Source organism: Micropterus dolomieu, linkage group LG06 (assembly GCF_021292245.1).
Source record: "Micropterus dolomieu isolate WLL.071019.BEF.003 ecotype Adirondacks linkage group LG06, ASM2129224v1, whole genome shotgun sequence".
Lineage (NCBI taxonomy): Eukaryota > Metazoa > Chordata > Actinopteri > Centrarchiformes > Centrarchidae > Micropterus > Micropterus dolomieu.
Genome location: NC_060155.1, coordinates 12,482,709 through 12,497,886, shown reverse-complemented (window position 1 = coordinate 12,497,886; position 15,178 = coordinate 12,482,709). Strand labels below are relative to the sequence as shown.

General features: G+C 41.0%; 1 protein-coding gene across 29 annotated transcripts in view; it reads left to right on the top strand.

Annotated features, from left to right (window-relative positions):
* The window catches only part of obscnb (obscurin, cytoskeletal calmodulin and titin-interacting RhoGEF b), a 64,497-nt gene that overhangs the window by 35,344 nt on the left and 13,975 nt on the right, over positions 1-15,178 (top strand). For 15 of the 29 annotated variants that reach the window (XM_046051764.1, XM_046051760.1, XM_046051759.1 and 12 more), the window contains 15 exons: positions 1,529-1,795; positions 1,955-2,221; positions 2,580-2,846; positions 3,317-3,586; positions 4,544-4,810; positions 5,616-5,894; positions 6,384-6,641; positions 6,887-7,153; positions 7,391-7,663; positions 10,298-10,564; positions 10,776-11,051; positions 11,178-11,450; positions 11,673-11,963; positions 12,342-13,685; positions 14,110-14,391. In XM_046051764.1, the coding sequence (XP_045907720.1) occupies positions 1,529-1,795; positions 1,955-2,221; positions 2,580-2,846; positions 3,317-3,586; positions 4,544-4,810; positions 5,616-5,894; positions 6,384-6,641; positions 6,887-7,153; positions 7,391-7,663; positions 10,298-10,564; positions 10,776-11,051; positions 11,178-11,450; positions 11,673-11,963; positions 12,342-13,685; positions 14,110-14,391 (5,148 nt within the window). The remainder of the gene's footprint in view (positions 1-1,528; positions 1,796-1,954; positions 2,222-2,579; positions 2,847-3,316; positions 3,587-4,543; positions 4,811-5,615; positions 5,895-6,383; positions 6,642-6,886; positions 7,154-7,390; positions 7,664-10,297; positions 10,565-10,775; positions 11,052-11,177; positions 11,451-11,672; positions 11,964-12,341; positions 13,686-14,109; positions 14,392-15,178) is intronic. The other 14 variants (XM_046051765.1, XM_046051758.1, XM_046051755.1 and 11 more) reach the window with 7 other exon arrangements.

Genomic DNA, 15,178 nt, shown 5'->3' with positions numbered 1-15,178 from the left:
TCCAATAAATTTCGTTCCACTTCATGATTGTGTCCCACTTGTTGTTGGTTCTTCACAAAAAATTACAGTTTTATATCTTTATGTTTGAAGCCTGCAATGTGGCAAAAGGTCAAAGTTCAAGGGGGCCGAATACTTTCGCAAGGCACTGTAGTCAACAAATGCTCACTGGCTTAATAGACTTGTACTGCAGATTAATAGAGATTTGTGGCTGCTGGCTCTGTATAGACTGATTCAGATGTAATCAGACTTAAATGTTTTATCACATTAGTGAGGTTTACAAATGCAGCAGCTGTGACAGTAGACTACGAAGAACTTACATTACCCAACTATATACAATTATTTTTGTCAGAGATGGTTGCCACTTGCCCCTGTGCCCCTGAACTTTCGCCACTGTCAGTTTCAGACAAATGGAAATCAAGTGTAGATGGGATTGTGGTGTCTTGGACATTGTGACTCTAAAACGTGTTTTGTTGTCTTGTTCAGTCAGTTGGTGAAGATTTTCAGTTTATGTTAAGTTGAATTAAAGCCTACAATACATGTCTACAAATAACTTCATTTACAGTAGAGAAATCACCCGCTTCAGCAGTAAAGTTGAACCTGAGAAGCAGGAATCCAAAAGAGAGTTGAAGTACTGTATGTGGTAGTGTTAGTAAGAAACTCCAATAACACTTTTTATGCTAGTGCACTTGTTTCTTTAATGCTCGTTTTGCCAAAGCACATGCTGTGATAGCCTGTGCTACACACTCAGACTGTTATGTTCCTTGTGTCTTGAAGGTTTTTTCTCAATAATCTGGCCCATTTTTCTTTGTTGGCTGATTAGTTGGAAATGGCATCTAGTTGGATTCTATCAATCCTCCTTGTGGATTTCATTACTGTTGTTGTTTTTTTGTGTAATTTTTCAGTTCGCAAAATCCTTTGCTTTAGTAATCTTTAATTCCACTATTATTATTGCATTTGTGCTGCGCTCTGTTCATTACAGTAGATATTTATGGTCTAATTAAATAAATTAAACCTGCAAAGATTCAAAAGCTTGTTGTTTCTGAAGTCATCCCAAAGCTGGATACCAAAGTGAAAGGACCAGTTTTTTTGGCACATGGACATTGTTTATTCCCCTCAGTTTTGTTATGTTTTCCATGTGGAGTTTTTGTATGCTGGTTTATCCGTCTGGCTTGTTGTTTCTCACTTCATATTCACTTGTGAATGTCAGATTGTTGGATTGTTGCTGTCTCCAGATAGAAATTAAAAGCTATGTTTGACAGACTTGATAAATGTTTAGCTGGCCCTCTGTTTTAAATGGGCGTAGGGATAACTGATGTGCGTCAGTGTTGTCATGTGTGTTTAAATATTAAAGTAGCCATACATTTTTCCTGTTTTGTTTTTACTTTCCCAAAGAATGATATGTTCAGTCAGGTAAGTTAAAAATGAACATCTTTTTTAAACAGCTTACTGTAGTCTTCATCTGGTGTCTAATTTGAAAACGAGTTGCAACAATACACATCAACACTTATGTAATTAATTCATTCCCCAGTTCTTCCAGTCATAGTTAATCGAGACCTGGAGAGCCAGGAGGCTGAGGAGGGAGGCAGTGTCATGCTGCACTGTGAGCTTTCTAAACCTGGACTCCACGTCGAGTGGAAGAAGGAAACTCAAGTCCTAACTTGTGGAGAAAAGTACCAAATGAAACAAACTGGATTCACTTATGAGCTACAGATTTTCGATTTAAGACCTGGAGACACAGGAAGCTACTCATGCTGTTCAGAGGACACAATAAGCTCAGCCTCTCTTGTAGTAAATGGTACGATGGAGACCTAGTCATCGTTTCATGCTGTCTTCTGCCATCAAGTCTTTCGTTTCATCTTTTAATCCAGTCTTTTATATCACACTATATTTCTTCATTGCCATTCTTGACCTTGTACTGCAGATGAAAATCTGGTTATTTGTTTTCATTCACCAGCTGCCCAAATTATTTTCACAAAAGAGCTGGGAAGCCAAACGGCTGATGAGGGGGACAGTGTAACGCTGCACTGTGAGCTTTCTAAACCTGGTGTTCCTTTGGAGTGGAGGAAAGGAGAACTTGGCCTTTGTCCTTGTGCCAAGTATGAAATTAGACAAACAGGACACCTTGCTACGCTAATAATCCATGATGTAGACCCAGAGGATTCTGGGACTTATACATGTGACACTGGTCACCGTCAAAGCACCGCACAACTAGCTGTGAAGGGTACGACTGCTAAAACCTTTTGTTAGTAGTGGAGATTGCAAATGAATTTATTTTTTTACTATAAATGAATAAATAAATAAAATGAATATAAGTTATTCTATATTAATAGTATGACTTTTTTTTTTTACCTTAATGTTAGTTAATGTTGGTCGCTGACTATCATCTGAGAGAAACAAATCAAATTTGGGATTTATCAGGATTTAAGGTTTAAGTGACATTGACATGTATGACTCACTTCCACCTCTGCTACTTACTTTTTGACTTAACACAGCAGTTTTTGTTCGTTTGGCGGGCTATAAAAAATGACATCTATATCTCGGTTGTCCTTAATTTTTTCTCCTGATTTCCTCCCCTGCAGCTCAGCCCGTCCTTTTCAAAACCCAGCTGCAGAACCTTGAAATAAATGCAGGGGAGAGTGTTAGTCTTCGCTGTGAGACCACAAAGCCAGGAGCCAGTGTGGTCTGGAGGCATGGTGACAGGGTGCTGGCATCCAGCAGCAAGTATCACCTGAAACAGGAAGGAGCCGTAGTCGAGCTTGTCATCTATAAACTGCAGGGAGCTGACTCAGGAGGATACTCCTGTGATACAGGCAGCCAGAGGACTTCGGCTGTCCTCACTGTGCAGGGTAGGAGCTGTCTATTTAAGACATTTTGATGCACCCTCTGGGCTTAGGTCTTTCTGCGTGTCCTACATCACCATCACCATCCAACACTTGAGCATGAAGTGCCTCAACCTTTCATCTGGACATCCTGTTTGCGTTTGTCTTCTTGACTGCATTTAATGTAGTATTAATTTTCATCCCATGTGTGTTCTTGCTTTGCAGTTCCCTGTTTTCAAAGCACTCGTAGTTATTCACACACTTTTCTGTTGAGCTTCATCACTGATCTGATCTCATCCTTTGTGCTTGTCTCTGGTCTCTCTTCACAAATATTAACACACCCTATACTGTTTTTCTTCACTTGGCACTCACAGTAACATATATTTAATCACACTTTGATCACAATCTGTACAACTTGAACTAAATCTTTGTCAAGCACGTGCTCACTTCAGATAACAAATATGTGACTATTCTGCTGCAATGTATTTGTCAAACAGAGGTCGAGGTTAACATACTGAAATTCTTGGAGAGCTGCGTTGTATACGAGGGCGAAGATGTCTGCTTTGAATGTCTGGTTTCTCATGAGGAGGCTCCTCTGGCCCAGTGGAAACTCCAGGACGTCCCACTACAGAATAATGAAATGAACTTGATCAAGACCGAAGGCCGGGTACACAGCCTCACACTCAGAGGTGTCACTGCTGCTGACTCAGGAACTGTCACTTTCACAGTGGGTAGCCACACTTCCACTGCTTCTCTGACAGTCAGAGGTAAGTGAAATATGATGCATCTTATCTCTTAGGATGAGAATGAATACTTTCCATTTTGCTTCTAGAGTAACATTTGGACTTCTTCTGTTCATTTGACAATAACATCTTCCCTGTGGGACACCTTCCCTCTGTCTTTAAAAGCATCCGAAAACATGGATGCTTGTGATTTCCTTTTCACTTTAAACTGTCTTGTTATCCATTCATCTCACTTGCGTATTTGTATCACGTCTGCACTTTACTGCATATTTTGTCATATTTCTAAAGTATATACAAGTTCACTCCTCTGTCCGTTGAACTAACAACATTTCCTTTTTAACTTCAATTTTAGTATTCAACTTATACATATTGGTCATGCTACTAATGATGTTACTTGTAATTTCTGTTTACAGCAAGTTTTCTGCGCTGTACACTTTATTTTATTTGAAAAAACACCACAACTTCCAAAAGTTGAGTCCTTTCGGGGAAATTTGTTGCATATCGTACCCCATCTTTCTCCCCTCATTTCCTGTCACCTTTATATTATCCAGCCCATCACAAAAGATAAACAAAAGCATTTTTATCCTTTTGATTGTCCCCAGTGTATTTGTATTTTATCTTGGCACTCTTGAAATCCAGCGTGTTGTGTTATGCCACTCACAGACAAACACTAAACAGTACAGCTCGGCTATTTAATGATCCTCCATATTCCATAGTATTTTTAAAAGGTTATTTGTCCATGAACATGACTTTATGAATTTTTGTTTTTTCAGTCAGTGTTTTTCCTTAAACTCTGAAGTGGTTGAGACTGAAGATAAACCTGTGACTTACCTGTTATTTTCAAGCTCTGTCTCGTTTGTTTGGAATTGGTATGATTGTGACTATAAATAATGTAGCTTTTGAATGTGTTTTGTGGTGGCCGTTTTTACCCAAGACAATTTCTTAATCATTCATCCTAATTAATAATGGTCTTTGTGGCAGCTGCACCTGTACTATTCAACAAGGAGCTAGAAAGCCAAGAGGCCACTGAAGGAGACAAGGCCACCCTGTACTGCGAGACATCCACCCCTGACTGCAAGGTGACCTGGCTGAAGGGCTCAACCATACTCACCAATGGGGAAAAGTACAGTATGGAGCAGAGAGCTACCATTCACGCCCTGGTCATACACAAGCTGAATGTGAATGATAGTGGAGAATATACCTGTGATACAGGGGACAAGAGAAGTACCGCTTCCCTGACTGTGAAAGGTAATAGAGCACCACTTCATCTCATCGATGTCTCGTGTCTCCTCTTGTCTTCATCCTCCCTGAAGTTCATATATTTTTATATTAATCCATCCCATTAATAAGTGCTGGAATCTATCTATCTACCTATCTACCTATCTGTCTGTCTATCTATCTATCTATCTATCTATCTATAATAATATAATAATAATAATGATCCTTATTTGTAGAGCACTTTTCAAAAACAAGTTACAAAGTGCTTTAACAAGTGTAAAGAATAATACAAAAAAAAAAACAAGATAAGAGCATGAAAAATTAATATAAAATTAGTAAAATACAATAAAATAAAAGGGATAAAATAAAGTCAAATAAGATCGGGAAAGGCTCTCCTATAAAAGTATGTTTTAAGATCTATCTATCTATCTATCTATCTATCTATCGTTTGAGAAGTGTGATGTCTTTGTTTGAATGTAGTCTGAGTTGTACTTAATTATCTGATAACGACTACACAATTTTCCCTCTTGATATGTGTTGTGAGTCATCAAATTACAGATGGAGTGAATTGGTTTTAATTCAGGCTTGTTCAATTTGGATTATGGTGTAGTTTAGTGTAGTATTTTCTGCAAAATTCTGTAGATTGCCTATTAGTTGTCATTAGAATGGTACATGCCAGAGTAGTAAAGCCATCCTGAGATCAAACTTGAGGCATGAAGTATTAAGTAATTCTTTAAATGAATTTCTTGGTCATGGATACACCATCCTACTGATGCCTTCTGGAAGCTCTGCTGTGATCTGATCACTGACCTCCCACCATCCCATTCACCCTCAGAGCATGTGCGCATCATCAGAGAACTCTGCGATATTACTGTGACCACTGGGCAGGATGCCGTCTTTGAGGTCGAGTTGTCACACTCCGGCGTGACAAACGGGGAATGGTGGCTCGGAGACAACCTCCTCCAAAATAATGATCTGAATCAAATGAGCAGCCAGGGCAGAGTGCACCGTTTGGTCCTCAAGATGGTAACCACAGATGAATCAGGGGATGTTGTCTTCGTAGTGGGAGAAGAGAAAAGTGTGGCCTGTCTTCTGGTGGAGGAGAAACCCAAAGGTAAAGGAGGTGACGTGGTCATTAGAGATTTTTACTCCTCACATCCATCCCCATCGACCACCAAACAGCTTTGTCTTGGCAAATGGAAATCTGCTGGCACCATCCTCTTCAACATCCTACCTTTTAGATGTGTTTTCCATTCTTTGCATTTAGTGTTTGCTCTAAAAAAAAAAATGCTAACACAAATATTACCACTCAAGTGTTTCTCGAGAGATGGATTGTCTTCAATACTTAATTTATCAAATGTTACAATTCATAGCTTAGTTTCTTTATGATGTATATCAACTATTTCTGATAAAATTGTCTGATCTTTATATATTATGCGGTCAAATTTGTGATAGCATATAATAGTCACTGCATGCATGTGTGTGTTTATGTTGATAGCTTTGAAATTAGTTATGCCAAGGCCGTAAAAGGAAGAGAAAAGCAAAAGACTGCATATTAATGCTACCACTATTAAATCTAGTTTCGGGTTTCCCATACTTCCAGTGCTAATACTAGAGAAGCCACACAACACTGTGGCATTAGAGGGTGAAACTGTCACGCTGGCCTGCACCATCTCTGACCCCAAGGCCACTGTTACCTGGATCAGAAACAATGTGGCCATCCAAGCAGGTCTGAAGTATGACCTGAGGAACAACGGCGCATCCCACCAGCTTCGTATCCACAACCTGGTGCCTGACGATTCAGGAACGTACACCTGTGACACTGGAGATGTACAGTGTGACGTCACCTTGACAGTGGAAGGTAAAGAACGATGCCACCTCTAAAAAAGTCTCTTTCCTGTTGATCAGATTCCAGAATGTGGACCAAGATAGGATTGAGATGAACAACTGACATATTCTTGAACTTCCAGTTTCTTCAACCTCACACCCAGTCTGGCATCAACTTTTGTCCCTCAGAGATGTTTGTCTTGTCATCTCAACTATCTGATGCCAAGCTTTCCATCTCAACATCTGATGCAAAACTTTCCCACTTTAAACTCTCACCAGGTGCCCCAGCGGTCTTCCGCAAAGAGCTCATTAACCAAGATGCTGTAGAGGGTGATGATATTATCCTGCGCTGTGAGCTGTCTAAGCCAGGTGTTCGTGTTGAGTGGAGGAAAGGAGGCATGATCCTCCCGCACGGTAAGAAGTATGAGATGAGGAAGGAAGGGTGCGTTCAAGAACTCTGTATACGGAACCTGGAGCCTGAAGACAGTGGCTACTACACCTGTGACGCAGGAGACCAGCTCACTACAGCTTCTTTGGTGGTGCAAGGTAGCCTATACTCAATACTGTTGCATCTGTCCTCGAGTTTACTTAAGGCTAACAATTTATTCTAACAAATAGAATAGTAGGTTTGTTTTTAGGATTGGCCTACATCCTTGTAAACTGTGATGTTGCATGGTGTAATTTTCTGTCTGTACGATATGTTGCTCTGTCGAGTTGATATATTGATGATTATGAGTAAGTTAGAGGCTCAGTATATACATATGTGTATTTTTCGCTCAACAGTGAAAGAAGTCTTCATTGTGTGTGGTCTTAAGACCACCGACGTCTTTGTTGGGGAGTGGGCAACCTTCTCCTGCCAGCTGTCTGGTAGGGCACCTGGCAAGGTGCAGTGGTGGCTGGATGGCACCTTGCTGGAGAACAGCCCCTTTAGCGAGATAGGGCTGAGCCAGGGCTACATCCACACCCTCACCTTAAAAAACCTGGCCACGGATGACTCTGGCACTGTCACATTCAAAGCTGGCAGTTTAACATCAACAGCCAAGCTCTTAGTCAAAGGTATCACGTTATAGAGGCTTAGAGAAGTCTTTTTTTAGACCCTGCAGAATTTTTATTCTACATTTTAAATCTTACAAACACAACATTTGTAGCTTATTTTAATTCCAAGGTTGTGCCAATTTAACAAATGGCAATATTTACCACAACAAGTCCTCTGTTTTCTCCTTAATGATTGGCATTTTCCAAATTCATTTGACCCAATTCTTCTTGAAGAAGATGAGTTAATGTATCATGAATTATTATGTTTTCTGCAGGGTTCAATAAAAAGTCATGGATAGATTAATAGTGGATATTTACATTTCAGTGCATACATATTGCATGAGTAGCATTGTTTCTAATTTTATCAATAATAATAATAAGTTTTCCATGCTGTATGCTTTGAAACAACCAAAACATACAACTGGGTGCAGCACCACAGCAAAGTTTTATTAGAGCAGGCCAGAGTAAATTCTAGGCCCAAACATCTAAAACTAGCCAGATTCATTTTAATAAAAAATATTAATTAGGCTCATTTTATTTCTGCTCCTTATCTAAATTCTCTCTGAATCCTTCCTATGTGCCATATATTGGGCTGCTGAAATGATAAATCAATGATAATCACGATTATGTTTCTCACTTTTAAGATCCTGATTATCTATTACTATTGGTCCATCTTTGTGAACATACTAGTTTTATAGCTCTTGAACACTTTTAAAAGCTACCTCTAATGCCCCTCTAATTTTCTACTGTTGAATTGTAAAGCTTGCTCTAATATAAATATAAACAAATATAAATACAATGGGACATACTGAAGGAGAATGGGATTGATTTAATATGTCTACTCACTGGCAGCTTGGTGGTGCAGTGGTTAGCACTGGGTTCAAACCTTTCTTTGTGGAGTTTGCATGTTTTCTCCATCTCTGTAGGACCAGTTCAAAGACATGCAAGTTAGGTTAACAGGTGGCTCTAATATGTGTCCATACGTGTGAATGTGAGCGTGAATGAAAGTCTGCTGCCCAGGTGCCGTAAAATTGCCCAGCTACAGTCAATGACTATTAGCACACATAGCAGGTGCACAAATGTACCCTTAAAATACCCATCAACCACTCAACAACCATGGCTCTACATTTATGTAATTAGGAAAAATCTGCTACTGTTAATGGCTAACGTCTGCTAGCGTTAAACAGAAAATGACATGCTATTACAAATGTTGTTTTGTGTCTGTTGGAGGTTGTTTTCTCTATGCAGAAGTTGTGTATGTAACAAATTCAAGGCTGGGATTGCACCCAGGCAGAACTAATCTGACAAAAGAGATTGGTCCACAGTCTCTATTTTTGAGACTAGCAGTCCTGGTAGCTAACCAGGTGTTGCTGCTTCACTGCAATGCTTCACTGACATCTCCCTGCTGTTTTATTTTTTCCTGTTCTATGTACATGAACCACTGTCATTTGGTTCGTATAAATTACCTCTTACATTTCAATCCCAGATTCAAGTCTATGTCGCAACCCATTCAGAATTCCCTCTGCCTTTCCATCCAAAATTGAATCTGCCAAAACTTAAAGGGGAGACACACTGCACTAAACTGGCTTGATTCCATATGATAGCATCTCTGGCTCTATTTGGCCAAGTATTTTCTTAAAGTGTCACAGACTGGAGGTACATTTGTGGATTGTGAATGACGTATTTGGCACTGTCTGTCACTGGCAGATCGTCAGTATTTGCATTTGTTGTCAGCTGCAATTCAGAGATGCATTTAAAACCTCTGTTAAAAAAGAAACATTTTGAGTAAATCCCCTTTAACTATGTAGTGAAAGTGCTCTTGACTGCCCTGCAGACACCACTGTGTTTTGTTAAGAAGACATTAGGTAATCACAAAATGCTAGAAATGTGCAGCTGTGATGTGGGATCCCTCAAGTTGTTGTTTCAGACCATGTACTCTTAAACTGTCAAGTGGCACCTGTTCAAGTTTGATGGTAGGAGCCAAAGGCATGATCGTGATTATTATGTGGTTAAATGTGCAGCCCTAAGTGTACGAGTCCCTTGATGATGTAAATGATGTATAATACAAATTTGATGATTGGAGATGGTGGATGATATTCAGTGGGGTTGGTTTTGGTGATGTTAAGGTTTCTTCCACCTTTTATTGTTTATTGTTTATTGACAACAGAAATGTTGTGTTAGCAAAGTGCTGCTCCACCCATCCATGCAGGCCGGCTGCTGTTGAATACTCACATTCCATTGACATCCACTATCCCATCCCACTAAGCCCTGCCCCTAACCTTCAAGCACTAAAACAGCTAACCACCTACACCTACCTTGTTACTCCACTTATCCACCCTTCCTCGCTCATCAGCTGCCAAATGTTCTTGGCGCTTGATTGTGACCATTACCCTGAACCTTGACGGCTGGGCTTTCTGAACCCCTGTTGTTCATTTTGAGAGCTCACATAGGACAATACAGTGGTTGAAGTGGATAGTGAAATATACTTTAAGATACAGCACCATTACACATACAATTTCTATACACTCACATGTGAACATCACTTCAACATGCTTTTAGGGGTTATAAAGCCCATATGTCATTCGGCATGCCCTGCACTTATCCTTATATCTAATGGCCAAGCCCTGACCCTATGACACCTGACCCCAACCTCAGATCCCACAGTTGAAGTGGTGAGCGAGATGGAGGACCTTCGGGTGGTCGAAAACCAACCGGCTGAGTTCATCTGCCAGTACTCAAGGCCGGTCAAGGCTCAGTGGAAGAAAGACGGGCAGCCCTTGCAGCCTGATGGCCGAAGGGTGGTAGTGGAGCAGGACTGGAATGTCGCTCGCTTGTGCATTAGCCATGTGTCCGCTGAGGACAGGGGCACATACTCCTGTGAGGCAGGGGGAACCTACGTGGTTGCTTCACTTCATGTGGAAGGTGAGCTTCCCTCCACATGGAAATAGCACCAACCTTTAGGGAGTCTCCTCTGTTCCCTCATATCTCACAGTTATGTGGCCAATTAAACGGATCACTTGCTGATCACCACAGTTCGTGCCATTTGTTGACAAATCCCAAAATTAAGTGACTTCCTGCAGTCGTCTTAAAATAATTTTTGATTGTTCTTTCTTTTTCCATTTGTTTTCTACAGTCAAATCCATTGACATTGTCCAGGGCCTGGAGAATGTAGAAACCTTTGATGGAGGTGAGGCGCTGTTTGAGTGTGCCCTGTCTCGTCCTGAGAGCAAGGATTGCCAATGGCTTCTTGATGGGAAACCAGTAAAGGAATCCCCTAATGCCGAGATTGTGTCATTTGAGAGTGGTCGTCGGCATCTGCTCCTGCTGAAAGAGTTGCATGTTAAAGACAGTTGCACTGTGAGCTTCAGAGCTGGCACAGCATCCACATCTGCCCAACTCTCGGTCAAAGGTGAGTCCATTTGAACTTTGAAGTGGTTTTCATAGCATTGTCTTGCCTGAATTATACACTCAAACAATACAAATAACTGTAACTGACAAAGTTTTATATTTGATTCTGTGGATTTTCTCTCATAAGGCTGGCAGCTGGACGTTGTGAAGGGTCTTGAGGACAAGGTGGCTGCAGTGGGAGAGAAGGTTGTGTTTTGTGTTGAGCTAACTGAGCCTGTCCCTGTGGCAGAAGTAGCCTGGTATGCTAATGGAGTAGAGATCAAGTCCAGTGACCTCTGGGCTATGAGGGCTGATGGCTGTTCATATCGCCTTGTCCTGAGACAGGCACCTCTTTTGCCACAGCAGGAAATTACATTTGCTGCTAGAGATGCTCTCTCTTTGGCCAAGCTCACCATCATCAGTAAGTGTTTGATAAAAAAAGCGTTTCTTATCTTTCACTTTTTTGTATCTTTATTTTGAAGAATTTAGTTTTTAGATCTATCTCTCTACCTGCAACTCTACATGTAACAGGATGGAGAGGTGGTCTTGATACTACTGAAAACATGACAGATAACCATTGCAATCTGTGTAGCTCTTGATGTTCATAAAAGCATCTAACTCCTGCTTCTTTCCATCCCAACAGCTGTACCTGATCCTCCAGAGGACCCAGAGGTCCTCAGTAAGACTGAACATTCTGTCACCCTCTCTTGGTTCACTCCTCTGCATGATGGAGGAAGTCCCATTCTGGGCTACAGGGTGGAGATGCGGCTGGTAGATAGTGCCCTCTGGCTTCCATGTCATTCTGAACCTGTGTGCAACACGGAGTTTGTGGTTGAAAATCTCATTTCAGGGAGTGGCTACAGGTTTAGAGTGGCAGCCATCAACAGAGCTGGGACTGGAGAGCCTGTTGAGTTGCCTCAGACAGTGCAGCTTGGTGAGTGGATGTGTGGTTTAGTTCATGAAATAGTGTACTGAAAAACTAAACTATAACATTTATTTTGTTGTCATATATAGACAGCTTTATTTGCAGTGTTTTATCAGATTATATGATAGAAGCAGTGTAGAGACATTTAGAAGTTTTTTAGGCTACTATATGATGTTTGTTTTCTCATTGTTACACGGATGCACCCATGCAGACTTTGTTAGGTTTGTATTTATCCTGCAAGTTCTTCTGTGGTTCACACCTCTACTTGAAGCCTTTATGAATGTCCATCATGCTAAGTTGCAATATGTAGAGTTTTATAAGCATCGGTTAAATAGGTTTTGTGCTAAAAACAACAAAGTAACATTGAATACTCCACTGTGGTTATAGGCATAGAGGCAAACCAGGTAGAGACTGAGATACTGGGGCAGCCCAGTCTGCCTCCAGAAGCTGCTGAAGAAGGTGATGTCCATGAGCTTTGGGAGGAATCGGCAAAGAAACGGCGCATGAGTCGAGAGCCTACTCTTGACTCTATCTCTGAACAACCTGAGGAGGACGGTAAAGGTGGTAAAAACAAATCAGGACAGAAGGAGCTGAAGGCATCAGAGAAAGTGGAAATAAAATCAGGAGAGAAGGAGAAAGCCATTGTGTCTAAGAAGCAGACAGAGTCTAATTTGTTCACCAGCTCTGAGGATGAGTCTGTTTCTGGGGGTTCAACGCTTGTATCGTACCTTAAGAAGAGCAGCAAGTCGACAGTCACAGCGGCCAATGAGACAGAGACTCTGACCACTGAGAGGTTCTTCGCACATTTCCAGATGGCAGAGCAGAGAACAGTGCAGCAGACTGAAGTGAAAGCAACCACAATTCAGCAGACAGATGCAAAACAGGTGTCTACAGAGGAGACTAACATCATGGAGATCAGTAAAGAGGATGAGCCTGAGCTCAGAGAGGCTGCCATTAAGATTCAAGCTGCTTTCAAGGGCTATAAAGCCCGAAAGGACATGCGCCCTGTCTTTAAAGAGACCTTCAAAGATCAGACCAAAGAACCTAATGGCACCATACATCTTGAATGTGTAGCAGAAGGTAAACCTGATAAGGTGCAGTGGCTGAAGGATGGAGAACCACTGGCGGATGGAAAGCACCACCATATTGATATCTACAATGATGGTACTTGCTCACTGGTCATCACTGCCATCACCACAAAGGATACTGGGGTTTACACTTGTGAGGTCACCAACAAGTTTGGAGTCTCTTCTCACAGTGCTAAGGTCACAGTAGGAACGGTGAGAGAATCATCTGGGCGACGGCCTCTCACTGTAGGCTACAGTGCCGACAGCGAGGCTGAGAGCTCTTCAGGTAGTGAAATGGATGAGTCACTGAGGCAGGCGAGCAGACGTCTCCGTCGCCTCTTGCGTACTAGTCTCCCACCAGATGTTGAGGAAGAACCATTTGTCAGCGCAGATGAAGGTGACCTGCGTCCCCCAGATCCCCACTCTTACCGGGAGGATGACAGTTACATCTACATTCGCTTTGACTCGTGGGCAGAGGCTGAGGTTGCCTCAAAAAGGTTCCAGGAGATGTTTACAATCCATGGAGTTCCAGTGGAGACCACCATCTTGGAGGCAGGGCCTCTTAAAGTGGAGCTGCGAATTAGAAAAATGGGCTACACACAAGATGGCACACAGACCCCCACACAAGATAGACAGCCTCCTGCATTGCTGACTGGAGCCCCGGGTAAGAAACCTATGAGAGGCTATTAGGATCATTATAACACAATGTTTTATACAAATCATCAATAGATAACTTTTAAAAACATCAATATTGTGACAATGTCATGTACAGTCTTCTTTATTATACAAAGGAGGACAACCAGATTAGAACAATTAACTTGATCACTTGTTCAAATGTTCACTTAAACACATATGCACATCCTTTAGTTGTTGAAGAATGTTTATCTACAACATAAAAGTGATGCGCATAATGTGATATGTAAGTCCCATGTTTTCCACATTCAGCTTTCTGTACTGTTATGTGCTTACTATTGTTCTTGATACTTAAGTCCAACCAGCACATTTATATATCTCAAATATTTTATGTATTTTATATTTTATGTAATTTTTACTTTTTGAATTTGGGATTATTTGCTCCTGTTACCCAGCTGCCCCAGTCTTCTTGACAGAGCTACAAAGTCAGGATGTTCCAGACGGTTATCCAGTCAGCTTTGACTGTGTTGTGATTGGCAAGCCCCCTCCCACCATTCGCTGGTATAAGGATGGCAAATTGCTGGAGGAGAATGACCATTACATGATCAATGAAGACCAGGAGGGATGCCACCAACTCATCATTACCACTGTGCTGCCCACTGACATGGGTGTCTATCGTTGCACAGCTGAGAACAGCAGCGGCATCACAGCCACTAAGGCTGAACTCAGGGTTGACAGTAAGTAAACATACATTACATGCACACACACGTGTTTGTTTTACAACTACTTGTGAGTACCTTGGCTTGACTACATTTCTTCTGAGTGAAGACCAGCCCTGAAAGCTGGTAGCATTGTTAAAAACAGCTGTTGGTGATGTCTTTATATGTATGTCTGTATTTTTTTGGTTCAGTGGCACAGTTTTCTTTTGTAGAAAATTGGCCAAAATGTACACGATCTGACATCTTGAGTTTGACATGTTGAGCACAGCTATAGCTTGTACAGTAGAAATATCAGGATTGTGTTGTCAGTCCTTTAAATTTATCATTTTTATCTATATTTAGCAGTAATACAAGGAAAATCCATACAAAATATCACCATTTTTCCATAAACTGCAGCAATAGTCTCAATAGGCAATACGCATCTCAACTCACAAATCTCAATTTCTTTTTACCGTTGTCCACATCCACATCTTTCACTCTCTCCCACTACACATGAATTATTGAAATTGAATTCTTTTTGAGTTGATCAGAAACACATGGAAATGTAGGAAATGAATAACTGAAACTGAAGTAATGATTGTATGAAAAGTAGATCTACAAAAATAATACATTTCCAACAAAAAAGCAATTGATTGGATTGAACACACCTGATTGATCAAGTAAGAGTATCCTGGAAATGCTAGCTAAAATTAGATGGCTTAATAATAATAATAATAATCTTTATTTGTAGAGCACTTTTCAAAAACAAGTTACAAAGTGCTTTAACAAGAGTAAAGACAATAATACCCAAAAGACAATAATACAA